Source organism: Onychostoma macrolepis, chromosome 07, assembly GCF_012432095.1.
Source record: "Onychostoma macrolepis isolate SWU-2019 chromosome 07, ASM1243209v1, whole genome shotgun sequence".
NCBI lineage: Eukaryota > Metazoa > Chordata > Actinopteri > Cypriniformes > Cyprinidae > Onychostoma > Onychostoma macrolepis.
In genome coordinates this window covers 48977148-48999291 of record NC_081161.1, presented here as the reverse complement: position 1 = coordinate 48999291, position 22144 = coordinate 48977148, and the positions used below count along the sequence as shown (strand labels likewise).

Here is a 22144-nt window from a genome sequence, read left to right as displayed (position 1 = left end):
ATATTTGCTAATTGATTCTAACTAAAATTGCTGATGTTAACACTTAATAATTCTGTAGTACAGCCAAACAGCGAAGATAATTCATAAAAACGTATATAAAAGAATGTTCATGCGCAAACGTCTACTACACCAATAAGCTCTGCTGTACTATAAACCAATGAAATTGAAGGTGGGCGGAGCGGCCGTCTGCTGTGGAGGCGTGGCTTTGGCGGTGGATGTTGGAGGGAAGTTCAGTGATTGGTTTAAAATCTTACAAAGCTCTAAACCAATGGGCGACTGGCTGGCTCGCTTAAAAGCAGAGTGGAACGTGCGGTTTTTATCATTTCCGTTTTACGGTAACAATACAACACTTTGTGCTTGACAATGAGTGGCAGAGGAAAAACCGGCGGCAAAGCGAGAGCGAAGGCCAAGACTCGGTCGTCCAGGGCAGGGCTGCAGTTCCCCGTCGGTCGCGTTCACAGGCTTCTCCGCAAAGGTAACTACGCGGTGCGCGTCGGTGCCGGTGCTCCCGTCTATCTGGCGGCTGTGCTCGAGTATCTCACCGCTGAGATCCTGGAGCTGGCTGGAAACGCCGCGAGGGACAACAAGAAGACCCGCATCATCCCCCGTCACCTGCAGCTGGCGGTGCGCAACGACGAGGAGCTGAACAAACTCCTGGGCGGAGTGACCATCGCTCAGGGCGGCGTGCTGCCCAACATCCAGGCCGTGCTGCTGCCCAAGAAGACCGAGAAACCCGCCAAAGCCAAGTAAACCAGTCCGGTCTCCTTCAACACAAAGGCTCTTTTCAGAGCCACCCATTTCATCTGATAGAGAGCGCTTTTCTGTTAAATTATTTCAGTTACGATATATCAGTTCTACTAAAGAACAATTATCAACCAAATGTTTATTTTGTATTGATTGTGGCTAATTGTAAATGCAATGAACAACTGATTTTTACACTGCTATTTAAAATGGTTGTGTAAGGAGGAAGAAGGAAGGTATATCTCATAACAAATAGCACCATGTTAATAGAAAATCTGTAAAGTGTGTTTGTGGCATAAAAACTTGGACTCTGTGGTAAATGGAGTGATGAAATGAAGTTATCTGCTGTTTTGCTGTACAGATAAATTATGCTTAATATATATGCACCATCGGGATCTCAACAAAAAGAGGATGAATATTTGCAGAGACCTGCTTTTAATAGGTCTTGTATTCATGAAAATAACTTTACAAGTGGTTTTGTGGTTGGTGTTTTGAATAAAGATCTTACCAACAAATTTTATGGAATTCAAAAATCTTATAATTGGCTTTGATGCGTCAAAAGCTTGTGATAGAGTTAATCATAGAAAGTTGTTCAGTAAACTGCGACAAATCGGCCTACACCTAATACCATAGAATTGTGACAATTGTAATGCAGAGTATGCAGATAAAGTGAGGTAATTGTGTCTCGGGTGCATTTAGAGTAATTAATGGAGTGCAGCAAGGAGGTCTACTTTCACCAGCGCTTTTTAATGTCTATAATTAATTTTCAGAAGAATGAAGTGACTGTGAGACTGGATGAATGAATGGTAAAACCATAATCAATCACTGAATGCTGGTTTTTCTCCGAGTAGTGTTGTTTTTCAGCAGCTGCTAAATATATGTTCTGATTATGGGATTAGATATGATGTGCAACAAAATACTAAAAAGAGTGCTGCCGTGATATGCAGAGACCTTAATATCCCAGATTTTTATTTCTGAGGGCAAGTATTAAATGTGTGATAAAGCAAACAAATAAATAAAAGGAGACATGTAATTAACAATGTGATGATGATGATATGTAAAGGGAGTGTCATATATTATACGCTATCAGTCACCGGTCATGAAGTCTTTTATTTGTTGTTGTTGTTTGTTTGTTTGTTATTGTGCTGTTTTGTATTTTGTGTTTTGCTAACAGACCTTGATTCTGGAAATAAATTTGAATGAATGAATAAATGAATGATGTTTAAAGTACAAAACAGAACAAAGTGTTCGAAAAGAGAAGCTGCGCAGTCATTGGCTAGCAGTCATGAGCAGACTTCACACATCAGCCAATCACAAGCCAGACCCCTATGACATCATAAGCTCGTGACCCTATGAGGGTTTAAAAGCAGACGCGGAACAGAGAGCAGTATATTCTCTACGTACTCGGAGCAGAGGAAGAGATTAATCTTCGCGATGGCAAGAACCAAGCAGACGGCTCGTAAATCCACCGGCGGCAAAGCCCCGAGGAAGCAGCTCGCTACTAAAGCCGCCCGGAAGAGCGCCCCAGCCACCGGCGGCGTCAAGAAGCCCCACCGTTACAGGCCGGGACCGTGGCTCTCGAGAGATCCGCCGTTATCAGAAGTCCACCGAGCTGCTGATCCGCAAACTGCCTTTCCAGCGCTTGGTGCGAAATCGCGCAGGATTTCAAGACGGACCTGCGCTTCCAGAGCTCCGCCGTCATGGCCCTGCAGGAGGCCAGCGAGGCTTATTTGGTCGGTCTGTTTGAGGACACCAACCTGTGCGCCATCCACGCCAAGAGAGTCACCATCATGCCCAAAGACATCCAGCTGGCGCGCCGCATCCGCGGAGAGCGCGCTTAAACCCGCCGCTGCAGCCGCACCCCAAAGGCTCTTTTAAGAGCCACCAACACCGCACTGAACGAGACCATTTCCACTGTAATGATTAATACAACAGATAGGAAGTTATCTTGCTCTTTGTCTGAATTTTTCTGCGTTATCAGTAACGTTAACTTTTCACTACACAGACAAACAATGCTGTTTCACAATAACACGCAATTCTCTTAAGTATATAAAAACAAATGTGTATATGATATATGGAAGTGCAATTATATAAATATTAAGTCAATATTATTTATTTTTTAATATATAAATTGTCTTTTTAATCTACGGTGAGCTTCGTTTACTTCGGTGCACATGTCCGCGGCTCCAGACCAGACTTCTGAGAGTCGAAGCGTCCACCAAATACATAAATACACATATTATGCAGGTGTGATCTCATAAATCGTCTTTGTCAAATTAATATGTTAAAATATGAATTTCAATGTGAAATACAGGACAGGGAAGGGAAGGGGTAAATAAATTATATATATATATATATGTTTGTAAAACTTGTTGACTGTTGGTGTGTTTAATACAGTGGGAATACAAATGTTCTCATGTTTTTGAGCAGAGAACTGTTTTTCAGAATTGGAGGTCTTGTAGTACTTATTTTTCCAGAAACGTGAACAATAAAATCATGTATTTTTGTCTTACACAGCCTTTTCATTTGCTTGTTTAACGGGTTTTTTTTAAGTGATTTACAAAATTAAGAGAAAACAATCAGATGGTTAGTGGTTCTGAAGTTACAGCAGAAGATACAACTTTTAAAATAAACGTTAATGCTCTCTTTTCTCCAAATTCCCTCAATGGGTCTTTAAGAGTTTTAAAAATTACACTGTATGATATTTGAGGCCTAGTTGTTTTTTTGTATGGAATATGACTAACAAAAAGAGCGGGAATTAAAAAAAAATGGAAGCTTAGTCACGTCAGTCAAACATAGAGCGGTGGGCGGGGCTGTCATTTCACCGCCTGTGATTGGCCCTCGAGGTACTTGGAGTTGTCCAATCACAGTCGAGTTTATGGGTGTGGTCTGTGGAAACATGCAATCAGAAGCCTCCACATCTCTGTGTAAATTAGCATCGGTGAGTGAATAAACGGCTCTGTGCGGCTCTTTCTAATCATTGTCTCGTCAGCAGCATCATGCCTGAACCAGCGAAGTCCGCGCCTAAGAAGGGCTCCAAGAAGGCCGTCACAAAGACCGCGGGGAAGGGAGGAAAGAAGCGCAGAAAGACCAGGAAGGAGAGCTACGCTATCTACATCTACAAGGTGATGAAGCAGGTTCATCCCGACACCGGGATCTCTTCCAAGGCGATGGGGATCATGAACTCTTTCGTCAACGACATCTTCGAGCGCATCGCCGGTGAAGCGTCTCGTCTCGCTCACTACAACAAGCGCTCCACCATCACTTCCAGAGAGATCCAGACCGCCGTGCGTCTGCTGCTGCCCGGGGAGCTGGCCAAACACGCCGTGTCTGAGGGCACCAAGGCCGTCACCAAGTACACCAGCTCCAAGTAGAGCAGCCTGAGGCTGTTAAACACCCCCAAAGGCTCTTTTAAGAGCCACCCATCTACTCGTTAAAAGAACTTCTAATGTTGTAATTACTGTAATGTGTCAAATAACAGCTAAACTTCTTACTGGTTAGTTTAAGCAGTCATATTATATAAATGCAGTTCGATTCTTTTAACGTTTGAAGATATTTAGGTAAGCTAAGCAGAACTTTGCACAAACAACAGTGTTTTTTTTTGTTTGTTTTTTAAACTACAATGTTCAAATCAAAAGGGTGTATAATTCAGTGATTCTACTGTAAAGTGCATTAGTAATTAGTTTAACTTCCTCATGATGCAACACATCTAATTGCTCCAGAACACCTTTACATGCATTTATATATATCATGTCACCGTAATCAAACAAAGGCAAAACAGTAGTTTCAAAAATATATTTATTGGCTGATGTGGTAAACACAGATCTATTTCAATAAAATAAGTCTAGACTTAACTGTTATAGGATTAGTTATGTGGGTAGTAAAAAGGGTGTGGTTATGTTTGCCCTGTGTCTCTCTCTCTCAATTCAATTCAAAATAGCTTTATTGGCATGACTGTGTAACAGCACAATGTTGCCAAAGCAATACATATATTATACAGATAAATAAATTCTAGGGGAAACACATATGCATGTCCATATTATACATGTAGGTAAAAAATAAAATAACAATAAATGAATACAGAGAGCAGTTATAAATGAAAGGAGGGATCAGCCTTTGTCCCTCATTTGATGGCAGGAGGACACATACTGCGCTGCCAGGTGGATGCATTTTTCCTTTTCTTCCAGAATATAACAGAGTTTGTCTAAGTTACTTGTATGCTTAAATTCAGGTGAAACTAGAGCTATTTGTTTGAAATAGGCATCTCTGATGTTTATATTTGCTGCACTCCGTGAGGAAGTGCAGCTCGTCCTCTACGAGTCCCTCAGTGCAGTGAGAACACAGTCTCTCTCTCTCACACACACGCACGCACACACACATACACACACTCTCTGGCTCTCCAGCTCTGCTTGTGTCGGGCCGTCTCTCTCTCACACACACACACACACAGACTGTGTTCACTCAGACGATACTTTGTCAGCAGTACTCTTTAATACTGCTCAGGTATGGCGCTAATTTATAATCAGATTTTATTCTGTGGAAGTAAGTTAATTACTTTACTTGAGTTACTTTTTGCTGCCAATCATGAATGTATTCTTCCTGGGTTATTTTTTCTGTTTCTTTAATTTTGAATACTTTAACTGAATTGTTGAATTGAGTTGATGTTTTTCCACTAAATAGTGAAGGGTCACTCTCTGGGTGTTTGTGCCGATAAGTGAAAGCACTGTGGTGGTGGGTCATTCCTGTTACACAGTGACTTTTCTGTCTCTATGATTTACTTACTCATATTTTCTCTAAAATAGCCACATATAAGAATTTGCTTAAATTATACATATTAGGTCTACTTTATCACTTAAACAGAGATAACAGACATAAAAATATTATTTTGTTTTTACACACCTTTTATTGATGCATGTGTTCAGTTTTATCATGTCCTCAGTGCAAAGTAATCAACTTCCACTAGAAATATAAACCATGAAATGATAAAAATCTCAAAATAGTTTTAAATTATGTTATGGACTAGGCTAAACTTCATCTAATCATACATATAAATTATGTGAAACTATTTTTATTTTTTTTACAATTTTCTTCATTTACCGTGTCCCTAAAGTCATCTTCCACCCTGTTAGTATGTACTCCCTCGCCTTCCAAAATAGACTACAATTCCACTGAGATCATTTTCAGGAAGTGATATTGTTTATTTTTTCCGCTGGAATTCAACTGTAAAAATGGAGGCAAGTGTCAACTCTCACTCCTACTTGTTTTAAAGTTTTTGAAATGTTCTCCTGCTTGTCACACTCTTAAAGTTCCTCCCTGTTAGGCTATATTATGGAGAATGTTTGTCTGATTAAAAAACATATCTGACGCAGTTATAAAAGTTATATTCATCTGTAGAAGGTTTGAGAGTTACTGTTAATCACTCAAAAAACTACAGCTATAATTTAGCTCAACATTTTTCATCCTGTTAGATTCCACCCTGTTAGGTCTATAAACAGGGTGGAATGTGAAACTAACAGGGTGGCAATTCTAATAGAATAAATAGTATTTATTGTATACTGCAAGTTAATCTACCCCCATAAAACTTTTGAGTGGTAATGTACATGAATACAATTGTATATAAGTACACTACCGCTGAAATGTTTTAGATCAATAAGAATTTTAATGTTTTTAAAAGAAGTCTCTTCTGCTCACCAAGGCTTCATTTATTTGATCAAAATACAGCAAAAACAGCAATATTGTGAAATATTTTTACTGTTTACAATAACTGTTTTCTATTTGAATACATTTTAAAATGCAAATTATTTCTGTGTTGGCAAACCTCAATTTTCAGCATCATTACTACAGTCTTCAGTGTTACATGACACATCAAACAGTTTTTTTTTTTTTTTCAGGATTATTTGATTATTTGAAAACAAAAGCATTTATCTGAAATAGAAAGCTTTTGCAACATTATAAATGTATATACTGTCACTTTTGATCACTTTAATGCATCCTTGCTGAATAAAAGTATTAATTTATTTCCAAAAAAAAAAAAAGAAAGAAGGAAATTCTTACTGACCCCAAAAGCTTTCTATTTCAGATAAATGCTGGTCTTTTGAACTTTATATTCATCAAATAGTCCTGTATATATATATATATATATATATATATATATATGTATGTATTTTTTTTTACAAAACTGTTTTCAACATTGATAATAATAATAATAATAATAATACATGTTTCTTGAGCAGCAAATCAGTATATTAGAATGATTTCTGAAGGATCATGTGACACTGAAGACTGGAGTAATGATGCTGAAAATTCAGCTTTGCCAACAGAAATAAACTGAATTTTAAAATGTATTCAAATAGAAAAGAGTTATTTTAAATTGTAAAAATGTTTCACAATGTTACTGTTTTTGCTGTATTTTGATCAAATAAACGAAGCCTTGGTGAGCAGAAGAGACTTCTTCAGCCGGTTTTAAAGGGTTAAAAACATTAAAAATCTTACTGATCTAAAACTTTTGAGTGGTAGTGTATATATATATATATATATATATATATATATATAAGTATTATAAAATGCTGTGAAGAACCAGTAAGCTCCCAGGTCTCTTTCAGAGAACCCGAGCTTGGAGAAAAAAAAAAATACCAACCAACTAGGGTGAGCAGAGAAATATAAAAATATTTAATCCTGCTTTGTTGGGTATCCTCATAAGCACAGTCTAAAATGAGTTAGATAACATCTTAAGTTAACTTAAAGGGTTGTGAGAAAATGAGATGTGCATCAGAGCAACAAAGGTATCAAATCAAAGAACAAAGGTAACAGCAATAATTGTAGCTATATGGACTAGTCTATATTTAATTCATAATGTATGCAGTTAAGACTATAAAGTGTTTGATAACTTTATTTCTGTATATTACCTACAAACAAAGTTGGTCTTTAAAGTTTTTTTTTTTTAAATCTAGTTCATATGCTTAGATGGTTCTTTGCATTATACTTTTTTCTGGAAATCTGAATTTCATTTTTTGCATTGTTTTGAAACAATATTATGTAGGTGCAGTTCCACACATTACGAATGGCAAACCACGCAGGACAATGACGAAAAGCTCATTTGCTGTTCCACCCTGTTATGCTCCGTTCCACCCTGTTAGACAAGTAATTTTAAATAAAATTTGAAAGCAACATTAAATGTTTGGCATACCTTTGACTTATTTTGTGAGGTGAAGAGCATTACCAGCATATATATGTTTTTCAGCAAAATTTGTATAATATTTACCATCCTGTTGGCAACAACGGTCACAAAAAAAGTACCTGTTCTTAATAATCAAGACATATTTTATTCATTAATATTTGTTTTGTTTTTGTTTCAAGAATAAAAAATGCCATTATGGCATAAGGGACATATACTATCTTATTATTGATCATTATTGTTTAACATTTACATTATTACAATTTTGTGATAAGTATGTATATGTCCCTAACAGGGTGGAATACATTCACAGCGAGTGTCTGAACAATATACCCATAATTATTATTTTTTTAAGTCACTGAGCTCGACCAGTATGTGTTCCATATAGTTAAACATGTCACTATTTTGGTAGAATACTAAAAACATGAAAAACATGTAACTTTTTTTCCAAAAATGATGAAGCCAAAATGTTACCGGATGCGAGGAATGACCCTGGTAGCTATCTGTTGGCACGTCTGAAAGATGGATCCAGAACTTCGCTGCTCTCTTCTGGATCTCAGAGAGCAGAGGGAATCTGCCCAGTTCTGCCCTGCAGCTGAGATTCGGGGCATTTCTCTGAATTCCCAGGATGTTTTTGCAGAATTCAAGGTGGAAAATTTCAACAGGGTTTTTGTCCCATGATTCATAGTTTAATTTAAATTTGGGGCCCCATATTTCACAGCCATAGAGAAGAATGGGTTTGATGATTCTATCGAAGATATTCAGCCACAGTTTAATGGGTGGGTTGAATTTGAACAGGGGTCGTCTTATACTGTAAAAAGCCCTGCGTGCCTTATCCGTCAGATCTTTGATTGCAGTATTGAGCTGTCCAGAGGCTGAGATCGTCAGACCCAAATAATTATAACAGGTGACGTGATTAAGAATTGTTCCACCAATTGTGAACTCATATTTTTTTCGTCAGCAAGATGAGGCTTTTTCTGAAAGATCATGATTTTTATTGGTAAGGCCCAATCTTTACTGTACTTTTCCAGAATGGAGAGGCTTTGGTGCAGCCCCTCTTCATGAGGAGACAAGAGCAGAAGATCGTCTGCATACAGGAGGCATTTAATTTCTCTGCCCTCGAGGGTCAGACCAGGACCAGAGGACTTATCAAGTGCTGATGCCAGTTCATTAATATAGATATTAAATAGAGTCGGGCTGAGGCTGCAGCCTTGACGGACTCCTTTCGTCTGACTGAAGTAATCCGTTCGTTTGTCGTTGATTTTGACACAGCATTTGTTCAGAATAGTTTTCCGAGGTTACTGCTGACTGTGATGCCTCTATAATTGTTTGGGTCGTACTTCTCACCTTGTTTAAAAATAGGAGTTATTAGATTTTCTTTCCAGACTTCAGGAAAGTGTCCTGATTTTAGTAAGAGATTGAATAATTTCAGAATAGCATCTTTCAATTTGGAGCTGCTGTGTTTCAGCATCTCGTTAGATATTCCATCCAAGCCACAGGATTTTTAATTTTTTAGGGATTTCATTTTGCCTATTAGTTCATTTAATGATATGGGTTTGTCTAAATGGTTTAGCTGCTCTTTAATAGTGAATTCTAGGTCGTGTAGTTCAGAGGTCAGATGTTTTTGGGTAAGGGTAGGTTCATTTTGTTAATAGAGTTTTCCGAAATGTTCAGTCCAGATGTTTGGGTCGTGGATGGGAATGTGTTCACCGCTTTCAGCGAGAATAAAGTTATTCTGTTGCTCTGTTAAGACAAGTGTGTTTATTAGAAATCATTACACGTCTAAAATCAAGTCCCACAGAATCGCTACATTTTGAAGCGCTTCAAACCCAAAAACTGAACCCTGAAAACCGTCTGTTTCCTGGCCGTCGGGTGCGGGCCGTGATCCCAGCCGGTGTGGTGATGAGGATCTCTGAGTTACATTCAACATATGATTAAAGCCCAACAGCAGCACTTACAGTGAGCAGAGTTCAGCTACAAACTCACTGATATTATTTGATCAATTATTTCAAAGCAACTTGTGAGTATCACAGGGTATGTTGATAATTGTGGTTTATTGGGTATTTCACATGAATATGTCTGTTGTGGTAATGCTAACATACACTCTTCACCTCTGTTGCCACGATTAAAAATAAAATAAGTTGTCCTAGTCATCAAAAATAAATAAATTATATAACAGATTTTTACACGAATGACTGAAAGGAAGCACAAATTATCCACCTGAAATGGACACATTGCTAAAGTTTTTCTTCCAAGATTGACCGAATCACCCTCCATTAGGCCTGATTCAGAAATCTCTATAACAGAGGAGACATTAAAATATACTTACTATTCCCGTCTCTGCACTCAGATTACAGTTTGTCTTCTATAGCAGCTGATCAGAAAAACAAATGTTAATATTCCACACACACAAGCAAATGATTGATTTGTTTATTTTTAAGAAGGACAGTATGCTGAGAACAATGTACCTGGCCGGTAATATAGTTAAAAACCTTCCGATCAGCAGTTTCAGATACTGTATGCTCTTATAAGAAACCCTTTTCACAATTTGATCTTTGTTCTTATCTGTAGTGATAAATATATATTAGAAAATAAAGGCAATAAGATTGTCAAGCTTGATAAATATAAACACCAATCGTGAACACTACCACAGTTGGGTGATCAGCTCAAGACAAAGTAATCGTATGTTTATAATCATGGCTTTTCAAAGATCATTAACCTCATTACAATGAAACCAAATTGTTCAGGAAATCAGAAATAAACACACAACTTCATTTTGCAAATAAAAGTATGTTAATACATGTTATGACTTTTTTTTACCTTTCTTCTGCCATTGCATCAAAAACACGACTGGCACAGACACAATATTAATTAAATAGAAATCTTATCTGAAGTCAGTCACAGTGAGGTTCCAAAGGTTGGTTATACACGCTTGCAGAAGCTGCTAAAAATAGCATACTGCTATATTTTGTAATTAATTTTAGTTCACCCAAAACAATTTGAATTCTGTCATCACTCACCCTTAAGATGATCCAAACCATTTTGTTAATCTTCGAGAGAAAAGCATAGATATTTTGATTAAATCTGAGATATTTGTGTCCCTCTGATGAAAGGTTCACCAAAGATGTTCACATTTCAAACAAAAAATCTATATGAATTGTGTGGTTTCCTCCAAGTGCTCCAAAAATTGTTTAAATTTAGACTTATTCACATACACATCATATTTGACTTCTGAAGCTCCCGATGCGAGCTCATACGAACCAATCAGAGCAAGTTTTTTTTTTTTTTTTTTTTTTTAAATTGAAACTTCAGATTGCCATGTCCTTAACTAGACGAAAAAAAAAAAACCTTAGTGTTCAAGTGTTTCATTTTTTTTTTTATTTTAATTATTTTTAAGTTAATTCCAAAACCCACTGTAGTTTCTACATTAAGCCCATGGGAAACCCTGGTTTAACATTTAATGTATTGCCTGTTAAAACACTTAGACATTTAAGACAAGTTAGACAAAATAAGAGCAGTCAGAAATCTTAAAATCACTAACCCAAATTATATTACAAACTATATGTAATGGACTACAATTTGTATAATCTACCCAGCTCGGATTAGGACAATGTTTATTGGCATCAGTGTAGAAGTGCAAATATATCCTCATCTTTTACATGTCATTTAGAGACAGATAAAAGTAATCATTTGGCGCACCTGATGTGAAATAAGGACACATTTTCTACAGATTGTTTGAATAAACTTTAATGAATTCTTAAGCTTAAAACACTTCAACAGGGGGGAAAAAGACTGGTTGAATTTGTCAAAATGCCTCAGGAATCAAACATTCACATAAGCAGACAAGGACACAAACCTTGTGCGGACTCGTTAAAACCAACCTTAACTTTACAGTGACACCTACAAGTCTGACAAGCCACAATCCCAGTGAGATACAAGCATTAGATACAGTTTCACTTTTAAGAGGCAAAAGGGATGATTTTTTTCTAAAAGCAAATAGTTGAACCGGTGACATGTCCTCCGTCCTCAGCATGTTGCCTTCATTTATTCACAAGAAACATTCCACTTCTGCACAAGTGGACACTATAGTCTTGTTACAATAAGTGCATTTATGTAAAAGCCACAAGCAGCTAATATTTCTATAAAACACCCAGCACTACAACCAAATAAAGCCTTTAGTGCACAACCTGGAAGGCAGTTTCATATTAAACAGATGCAGGAAACAAGCGGAGAACGAGGAATCTAGCAACACAGTTACAAATTGACATTAGCGATTACTTTACATTGCTGATGCTTTTTTTTTTTTTAACTAGCATTAAAGGGAATATTTTAGTCACATAAAGCCATCTTAATCTCAGTATTTTGTGAAGCAGCTTACGAAGGTAGGATGCAGTACAGGAGCACGACACTCAGAAGAGGAAAACTGAGAGCCAGGGATGGGTTTGTTGCCGTTGACGTCAGCTTTGTAAGACTAGTTTTGATAACCGATGTTGGCGTTATAAGGCCAGTAGTTGGGTTTCCTACAAACCCGGTAGTTTTGGTACCTGATGTTGGCTTTATGAGGCCAGTAGTTTTGGGACCCGCTACCTGTGACGTCACAATCCTGCCATAGATGGGCTGAACAGCCCTGAATGTGTTGGTCATTAGGGGAGAGTTGGTGGTCTGGTTGATGTAGACAGTCGTACTGAAGAGGTCAATCTATTTGGAGAAATCAAAATAATCTGAACCAGAGAGACAATTTGATCCTTTCCTCCAAATGGATAGAGAAAAAAAAAAAAAAAAAAAAAAACGACTTGGGAACTATTTACATCAGTTCTCATTTTCAAGACGGTGTTCAAATGGCTTACAATCAGCATAAGTCGGTTAATTGTGAATTGCATTTTTACGAAAAATAAAATAAACCCTCAGTTAAAACAGGTCTAGCTGTATTTCAAGCAATATTCACTTGGTTAAATATCAAAAACCTGGTTATTGTGCACTTAAATCAGTTTTATTGAAATCTTATGCATGACTGATGCGTCACATTAGGCCTAAATATTTGTGTATAGAGTCTAGACTTACCAAATCTTGGCTGACTTTAACGGGGTCTTTAAAGATGGTCCAAATCACACCTTCGTCACAATTTGGTGTAGTCAAAGAGCCAAGATAACGGTAATACTTAGTCCTGTCCACTCCAGGAAGCAGATCATCCATGGTGAGCTTGTCAGAAACGTGCGTTTTATCACCTGAAATAAATTTAAATGTGAACTTCTGTACATTACCAGCATACAGAACCACTTCTTTACTAATACTGTAGGAAAGGGCCCAAACCTGCACTCGCAATTTGTGCTAGATATGACGTTAAGGTCTTCCAGCTCTCTGGTTTCCCGGTGTCATTAGAGGCCTGTGGGCGATTACAATTAAAATGGTCAATTGAACAATTTCTCCAAATATCAGAGACGAAAAGGTGACATACCTCAATGAAGATCCCAAGAACTGACAATACTGGATCACTGCCGTTACCAGCCTCATTCAAGATATGCAACTGAGACACACAAAACCCTTTTAGAAGACCAGTATAAAACAAAAGCTTTCAGTTGTAGTTACATTGTTTTCAAACCTCCATGGGGTATCGTTTGCCATTCACAGCATGTTCAGACCCAGGTGTGGCACTGCCATTACCCCAGTGAAGATGAAACTGTGTGCTGTTAAACAAGCCTGGCAGATCACCTCCTTCCACATACATTTTCTGGTCACCAAATGTAACTTTAACTGAAGAGTGAAACCACAACAGATTAAACATTCTGTTCCCAGTCAATAATTCTTACACAAAAGCTGAAACAGAAACATTACACTACTCACTTGTCCTGCCAGTGTTTTCAATCTCAGTTAAGGTTGCGCGGTCATTGTAGCCAGTGAAGGTGAAAGCAGTCAGATTAGTATTAGCCTGCACATCGGCGGTTACAATGTCTATCGGAGACTGTTGAGTGCCATCACAGTCTTTCTCTGCGATTATGGACCAAACGGCATCACCTGAGATGCAAGGGGAAAAAGACACCTTAAAACATCCCCACCTGGTAATTAGCAGCAAATCATGTATAATCCCTGGTTTTGAAACAGCTGAGAAGCACACATTTTATTTTTATTATTTTTTTTTATATAGAAAGCTTACAACAAAAAAAGGGAGAAAAACACTTACTACATGAAGGCCTATGATAGCACCAAGCTAAGAAGCAGCACATGAAAAGGGAGAGTAATGTTTGAAATATCAATACACGATGCAACATTAGTCACAGAAATGACAAAGTAATCGAATGACAAACACTTACACACAGGTGTTGGTGTACTGCACACGTCATGCAACAGACAAACAGCAAGGCAGGCTATGAAAGCATTCATCTGAAAAAAAATAAAGTAAAAAATAAAAACAGCAGCAAAAGTTATGCTAGCACTCTGCCCAGTAATGTAATTATCTGGCAGATCCATTCAAAGTGTTTAAAAATGCGTAGCTCCTTCAAAGAGTTTAATAACATTTAAATATAAACGCATTAAAAGCAGCTAAAGTAATTTTTATACACATTTTTGTGATTCACTTCTCAGGTTTTAGTGCAAAGACAAACTGCTATCTTACCATTTTGGACAACTTAAACTCTTTCAGTCCTTAACTACTACGCTTAACTCTGTCTCTTATTTTATTTTATTTTAACTTTTAATTGCAAGCCAAACTTGGCTCCTGTATTAAATCTGCAAAACCCTGTTTAAAAACCGCTGTGTTTGAAGACTTTATACTCAAAGGGTTTCAACGTCCTGAAATGTGCAAAGACATGATTAGTCAGGCATCAACATGAGCTCATTGAGGCAGGTGGCACCTAAAGTGTGTTAAGTGATTAGGCCAATTTGGTTCAGGTGTTTGATGAAAATTTAGGTTGACGGCAATCAAACTCCATCCCCAATCAGGTAGTTTGATGGCCAGTTCATAACCCAGGATCCATGTTCAGTTGGTTTCCTTATATTCATGTCAGATGTAACTTGAGCAATTTATTAAGGAAAGAAATGTTGTGGACAGCCAGTGTTGTCTACATTACCCAGTCATCATATCAGAGTAAAAGTAAAGATACCTTTAGTGATACTGACTCAAATAAAGTTAGAGTAGCTCATTAGAAAAAATACCAAAGAATTAAAGTAATATTAGACATTAAAGTAATATTAATATTTAAACTATTTAAGCATGAAAAGTGTTGCCATTTCAGGAGTGGTTACACATGAATTAAATATGAATTAAAAAGTTATTTGTTAAACAATTTTAAATTTAGGTAAAGTTTTACACATGATAGATAGATAGATAGATAGATAGATAGATAGATAGATAGATAGATAGATGCTGTTTTTAGAATTGTATTCATTCTAAAATAAAACAGTGATTGTAAACAGTGATTGTGTAGTATATTTTACAAAATTGTAAGAAATTTAAGTTAAACCGGAAATATTAACCCATGTTCAAGGTAAATAATGAGCTCGTGCTCCTTTAAAAATGAATGAGCATAACTAGCATCAACTTATTTAATAATAATAATAATAAGAAGAAGAAGTTTAATTTGTATAGTGCCTTTCCCAAGCTCAAGGACACTTCACAATGACAAAACAATATAAGCAATCAGTACATACATAGATGGACAGTAGAAATTTGCCACGTCTAGAACATGCGGTTGCAGTTGCAAACCATAGTAATAATACAGATAGTCAAATACAGCAAACAATCAGATACAGCATTAAATCATAACAGTTTAAGAGGAAACATAGGACCGATAGAATTTGTTGAACAAATACGTTTTGAGTTTGGACTTAAATTCGTCCCATAGATGAAAGGCGAGATCTTGGAACACAAAGAAGTTCCCCTCCAGATGATCGAAGTAGAAGGAGTATATGGAGAAAGTAGGTCAGAGAGATAAGTAGGTGCAAAATCGTGAAGTGACTTAAAGGTAAGCAGAAGAATTTTATAAATTATACGAGAAGACACGGGTAGCCAGTGGAGGTTAAAAGGAATAGGATTGATATGAGCCGACCGGTTGGTGTACGTTAACATTCTTGCAGCAGAGTTTTGAATGTATTGCAAACGGGAGATGGAACGTGCTGGTAATCCAGAAAAAATAATAATTTCTCCAAGGGTCATAATATAAATGACAAATAATAATGGCCCTAGAACTGAGCCCTGTGGCACACCCTGTTTAAGAGGGACAGTGGGATATTTTTAATCATGCATGGTGATATAGTATTGTCTGTCCGTCAAATAGGAGGAAAACCAGGCTAACGCAGCTCCCGAGATTACAATCTCTGAGAGGCGCATGAGTAGTAGATTATGAGACACCATGTCAAAAGCTGAGCTAAGGTCGAGTAATAAGAGTATGGAAAGGTTGCCCGAATCACCAGAAAAAGGAGGTCATTTGTAACCCTTACTAAAGCAGTTTCAGTACTGTGTTGCGAACAAAAACCTGACTGAAATATATCAAAGTGTTTATTGTGAGCTAGAAATGACTGCAACTGAGTGCCAACAACCTTTTCCATGATTTTAGAAACAAACGGTAGGTTGGATATTGCACGATAATTAGTGTAGTCAGTTGGGTCCAGAGTTGGCTTTTTAAGCATAGGAGTGATAGCAGAAGTTTTGAATGAAACTGGAACAGTAGCAGAAATAAGAGACATGTTTACAAAATGTGAAATAGAACCAGAAATAGCAGAGGTACAGTGTTTCAAAAGGAATGTAGGTGCAGGATCAGCACGACACGAAGAAGAGTTGGATTTCAGTATAAATTCATTAATTAAGGTGGGGTTTGTCAAGGAAAAGCTAACAAGCACTTGAATAGGACGAGCTAGCCCACAAGTAGGAGTGGTCAATTCTGCACCAAATGTCCCACATAAAGCATCCAGCTTACCCTGGAAGTAGCCTAAAAAAGAACAACATAAGTCGTCAGATTCTCGTAGAGAGGCATTACGTATAGGAGGCTGAACTAGCTGGTTCACCAAGCTAAAAAGTGATTTAAGCTTATTGTTTGATGTGTTTATAGTTTGGGAAATATAGGAAGAGTGAGCTGCATTCAAGGCAGTTTTGTAGTGCTTAACATGATCTGAAAGTGTACAGTTAAACCTGTTTTCCTAAAAAGGCGTACAAGTTGTCTGCCTGTGGCTTTCATATCACGTAGCTCATTGTTGTACTATGGAGCGGAGCGGGACATGGGAACAGACCTAGTCCTGATTGGAGCATGCTCGTCCAAAACAACAGCAATAGCAGAGTGATACAGATCATATATATTGGATGGACAAGTAAGATTGAATACATCAAAAATAACAGATGATGCAATAGAGGCAGTAAGTGAATCAACATTGATAGCACTGAACTTACGATAAGAGATGGTTTTGTTTTCAATACGTTTAGTTGGACAGGTTCTTGTAAAGTCAAAAATAATAAGCTTATGATCAGAAATTGGAGTAGCCAGTCCACTGATAGAGATATTATTTAAACCTGATGTACAGACTAAGTCGAGCGTATGACCATGAGAGTGAGTAGGGAAGTTGACATTCTGATGAAGACTGAAACAGTCCAGAACAGTCTTTAACTGAGTACTATTAAAACAGGGTGTATCAACATGGATGTTAAAGTCACCAAGCAAAATGACCTGGGCTGATGATGCACAAGCAAGTGTTAGTAGTTTGTTGAGTTCTGAGAAAAGTCATTTCTCAGAAATATATACCAGTATATTTGATATACTGGGTTTAATGAACAACCCAAAATTCTAGATTGAAAATGACCCACGGTTAGGTTTGTTCATATTTTCTCATCAGTGGGTTGCAAAACAACCCAAATTTGGTTATCTTCAACCAAGCTACTTTGATATAAGTATGATATGGTATTAGCAGTTGAGCGGAAATAACCTAAGATCATACAAAAGACAGGCATTCTCACATCAGAATAGATTTATTAGTCAAAACGGAAGCCTGCAAAATGTTTGCAATCCAAGTTCTCTGTACACTGATTTGCAGTGGGGAAAAATAATATTAAGGAGAAACAATTGCTCGCAGAAGCCATTCGTGCTGATGTTTCACTTCAGATCTATGACATCCTCTAAACTTTACCTTGCTCTGTATCATGATCTCTCATTGGCTGTAGGTCCTCGCCGATGTCATTTCCAGTCAGCACATTTCTTACTGCAGGACTGTGAGTCACCGACAGGTCAAGATATTAGAACGCTAAATATCCCACAGGCATCAGCAATGCTTTGGGGCTTCACGTCTTTGATAATGCATTCTACACAACTGTCACTCAGGTGAACGAGCACAGATTTGCCTCAGATTTCAGACATTTGTCGGCGATTTCCACAAAAATATCTGCGATTGAAAATCAAGGCTAAAATCATGAGGTGTTGGACAGGCATTGCTCACCCTGAAGTTGCTCCAAACCTGTATCATGTTTTCCTTCTGCTGAACACAAAACAAGATATTTTGAAGAATGAGGGTAATCAAGTAGTTTCTGCTCCCCATTAACTTCCACAGTACGAAAACACTATACTACTCTAACTACTGCTCCCTTTACAGGTCCCATGATATGCTGCTTTTTGGATGCTTTTATATAGGCCTAAGTGGACCCTAGTACTGTATCTGATGTCTCTATCCCGAAATTCAGCCTTGGTGCAGAATTTCAGCCACTACGACCCAGTCCCACAATGAGCTTTCCTTAGGACATGCCATTTCTGTGTCTGTAGCTTTAAATGCTAATGAGGAGGAGAGAGGCGGGGCAAGGTGGAGGGTGGGTGTGTGGCCTTAACCAGCTTGCGCTACCATGCGCTAATGTTGACAGTGGATGTATCACAATGGCTCGTAGACACACAGTCCTTCAATCTTTTCAGTTTGACCCAGAATCTGATCCGGATGAAGAAGTTGCAACTCAGTGGCTACAGCAGGACGTCTCCGAATGATTAGTTTAAAATATTGTGTCTGGATACAGTACTTTAGTTGGTTTGTTTTTGTATGCTGTTACAGTTATTATCATGTAGCTAATGCTAGCCATAGGCTCGGATGAAGGAACTAAAAAAAATACTTTGGTGTTCATTTGTACATCCAAACACTGAGCAACTGCCATGCTTCACTCGTTTGCAAGCCATGATGTTTCTCGAGGAAAAAAAAAATATTGCGCTCGCCTCGCACGGTAATAGCTCATTTTCTCATGGACAGGCAAAGCAGAGAAAGGGGAGGTAACCTTTCCCCATATGACGACATAAAGGGAAGATTCCAGATTGGGCCATCTGAGCTTTAATTTTCTCAAAGGCGAAGCTGGATACCCAGGGCTCAGTTTACACCTATCACCATTTCTATCCACTGGGGGACCATAGGCAGGCTAGGGGAACTCATATTAATGTTAAAAAAACCTCATAAAGTGACATGTTCATGCCACGGGACCTTTAAGGTAGAATATTGCTGATTTATTTAGCACTGTGGTGGTTTTGAAGCATGCTAGGACCAAAGACTGTGTTAGAAATGTCTGTTAAAAATGTCTGTAAGGACATCAGTCAGCTGTGTTAATCATTCTTTCAGCACCCAGCCGGGGATGTCATCAGCCTTGTGTGGGTTATACCTCTGAAGAGTCCTTTTTACTTCAGTACTCAGTGGTCTGCTGGTGAGGTGATTTTTGTGGCTGGGGTGCTGTTAGATTTTCAAAATATGCAAATAAATAATTAATTAATTAATATAAATTCATAAAATTATGTAGAGCCACTGCCCTGCAGAGTTCAGCTCCAACCCCGATGAAACACACCTTAAACGGTTACCTTAAACGGGTTTTACCAGGCATAAGCTGCCTCCCAATTCAAAGGCTGCGTCCCTAAAAGGGTGCATTTGAAGGCCGATTGTGTCACGGTGGTGCGACGAAGACTGCTCCAGTTCATGATGCACCCTCCGAAGGCCGCATTCAAAGGCTAACTGCATCACCGCGATAAGACAAAGGCTGCTGTAATCTGAAAGCGACTTCAAATATGCCCTTTGTTTCACAAGCAAATGAAGGATACAACAAATGGTTCCTTTGTGGCTTACCCTATCCCAGAATTCATAGCGCAGAGCTGACGACGGGATATTTATTCAAAGAAAATAGCGGGTGATAGTTCTGTGGCGGCCGACAAATACAGTACACTTATAAATGTAAGTATTGTGTTTTAATTTACTCAAATAGCTAGCGAAACAAATATTAAAATTCATTCAACCCTAACTTTGTTACCCTAACAATAACTAGAACTTCACCTTAACAATAAAGTTTATTGCTAGAAAATAAACAAATAGTTGCTAACTACAGCTGTGTCCCATATCAAAGGCTGCATCCGAAGGACTCAGTTTGGTCTAGTCCAGAGCCATAGAGAGAGAGAGTTGCGACAACTCCGTTGACTCCAATGGACCATTTTTTTACAGCAATGGCGGATCATGGAGCCGCTCAATAGTTCCCGGAAGTTAGCTCTCATACTATCAGCGCCATAGAGATGCAGCAGAAGAGACCGCTGTCATGAACTTTTAAAAGGTAAGATATTTATAGAACAAAATGGTATATTATCAGCACAGCTAATCATACCTTGTGCATTAAAACAGATTATTATTAGATTATTCCTCACTTAATTAGTAGATTCATGGGATGTTATTCATTCTCTTCAGGCAGTTTCATTCGTTGTTGTGTAATTAAGGCTTTTAAACGTGATTTCTGCTGCTGGGCCTACCACTACTATTTTATAGAAGTAATCACAATAAACCTGTACTGTATTTTATACTTAAATGTCTTAGCTACTGTAGAAGCACTGTGTTGAAGCAGCAGATGCCACATGACTGAAATGTGATGGAGCTTCATTAACCATTTCTCCTTCTCTGTTTGGCTCAGAACAATAACCACCTGAAGACTCCCTGTAATGAGATATCACCCTCACAATGAGTCTCTTCACTGGGTTTGGCAAGTCTCTCCCTGTCCTTTGTGAAAAAGTGCCAGTTCCCATATGATTACATCACATTTTGTTGGTGTAATCTATAGATTGCTCCTGCTGACTATAACCAGCCTCTTATGAAGACTTCAGATGACCAGCACCTGAGATGACGCCAGCCCTTGAGAGGACTTCAGATGAAGCTGACTCTGACTCTGACTCTGAATAAACATACAAAACTGCAAAATTTTCCTTGAATTGTAATCAACATGATCAAATCACGTAACCATTGCTTTAATTTAGTCATTGTTTCTGAACTCATGACATTACTTAACTGCATGATTTGTATAGCCTAATTTTAGAACACTTCTGCCATATGAGCATTACTTTGACACAGTTACACCTGTTAACAGAACTCTTATTTGTAATGTAGAAACATTCATTTTCTGTGAAACTGCTTTGTAATAAAAAGTGCTATACAAATAAATGTGAATTGAACAAAACTTGATGTATCATTTTTTCTCCTCTCCTTGTCAGTATACTGGCAGAGACTGGAGCGCTTCCATGCAGCACAGCAAACTATAGTGGAGACTGTTCAAGGACAGAATGCCTTATAGTATGTAAATGAGTGCATAACAAAAGTTAACATACATCAAATATATGATTAAATGGGCAAAAATGTTTTAAGTTATTTTAAATTTGAATATACTACAAATATATATTATATATTAATAATGGAGGGGTGCACAAGAATCAAAAACATTAAAAGAGATTAATTCCCACTTAATCTTAAAATATCTTCACTTATTTGGAATACATTTTTAAAGACAACAAACTTAACATTCACCATGAGATTATTAAAACGACAATGAACATTAAGATATGATTGCACTTGACTAACATACAAGTTGTTAGAAAACACACACACACACATAATTATATTTTACAGAGAGGCTGAAGTTACCTTGTTAAAATACCACGATGTTGTTTATATAGCAAACATGGACTTTTACCATGGTAACGTCAGCCTAAAATATGTTAACATGGCAGGTAAGGATAGCTGACCACATTAATCCTCAAATATTAGTGAATTTTATCTTTTAAAAACAACACTGATACAGCTACATATACTATGTATACATTATTTTATAAATAATGTAAATAAAGTATTTTATTGTCTACTAATTACCAAAAATCGCAGTTCTGTCTCTCTAACTCAATGCATTCCAATCGCCCGCTATTAACTTCCTGGAACTATTGAGGTCTACGTGAATCACGTGACGATCGAGCGTTTTGAACTTCCGTTGTC

At 37.7% G+C, this 22144-nt stretch overlaps 4 protein-coding genes and 1 pseudogene across 4 annotated transcripts in view; 3 read left to right on the top strand and 2 right to left on the bottom strand.

Annotated features, from left to right (window-relative positions):
* Positions 1-339: 339 nt before the first annotated feature.
* Positions 340-794, top strand: LOC131544192 (histone H2A-like). Its single transcript, XM_058782251.1, has one exon. It carries the CDS (start codon positions 364-366, stop codon positions 748-750), a length of 387 nt encoding a protein of 128 aa, XP_058638234.1. The 5' UTR covers positions 340-363; the 3' UTR covers positions 751-794.
* A 1360-nt stretch (positions 795-2154) lies between these two features.
* On the top strand, positions 2155-3271 carry LOC131544191 (histone H3-like; annotated as a pseudogene).
* Positions 3272-3707: 436 nt separating this feature from the next.
* Positions 3708-4163, top strand: LOC131544196 (histone H2B 1/2-like). The gene has a single exon (XM_058782256.1). It carries the CDS (start codon positions 3741-3743, stop codon positions 4113-4115), a length of 375 nt encoding a protein of 124 aa, XP_058638239.1. The 5' UTR covers positions 3708-3740; the 3' UTR covers positions 4116-4163.
* A 7512-nt stretch (positions 4164-11675) lies between these two features.
* The window catches only part of LOC131544177 (carbonic anhydrase 4-like), a 144113-nt gene continuing 133644 nt past the window's right edge, over positions 11676-22144 (bottom strand). Inside the window, exon 10 of the transcript XR_009272053.1 lies at positions 11676-11796. The gene's annotated coding sequence lies outside the window, so the exon portion shown is untranslated. The remainder of the gene's footprint in view (positions 11797-22144) is intronic.
* Positions 11790-14671, bottom strand: LOC131544178 (carbonic anhydrase 4-like). Its single transcript, XM_058782240.1, has 9 exons — positions 14526-14671; positions 14224-14293; positions 14094-14120; positions 13757-13927; positions 13515-13666; positions 13371-13439; positions 13226-13298; positions 12977-13140; positions 11790-12613 (listed from the first exon to the last, which is right to left on the bottom strand). Exons 1-9 carry the CDS (start codon positions 14526-14528, stop codon positions 12290-12292), a joined length of 1053 nt encoding a protein of 350 aa, XP_058638223.1. The 5' UTR covers positions 14529-14671; the 3' UTR covers positions 11790-12289.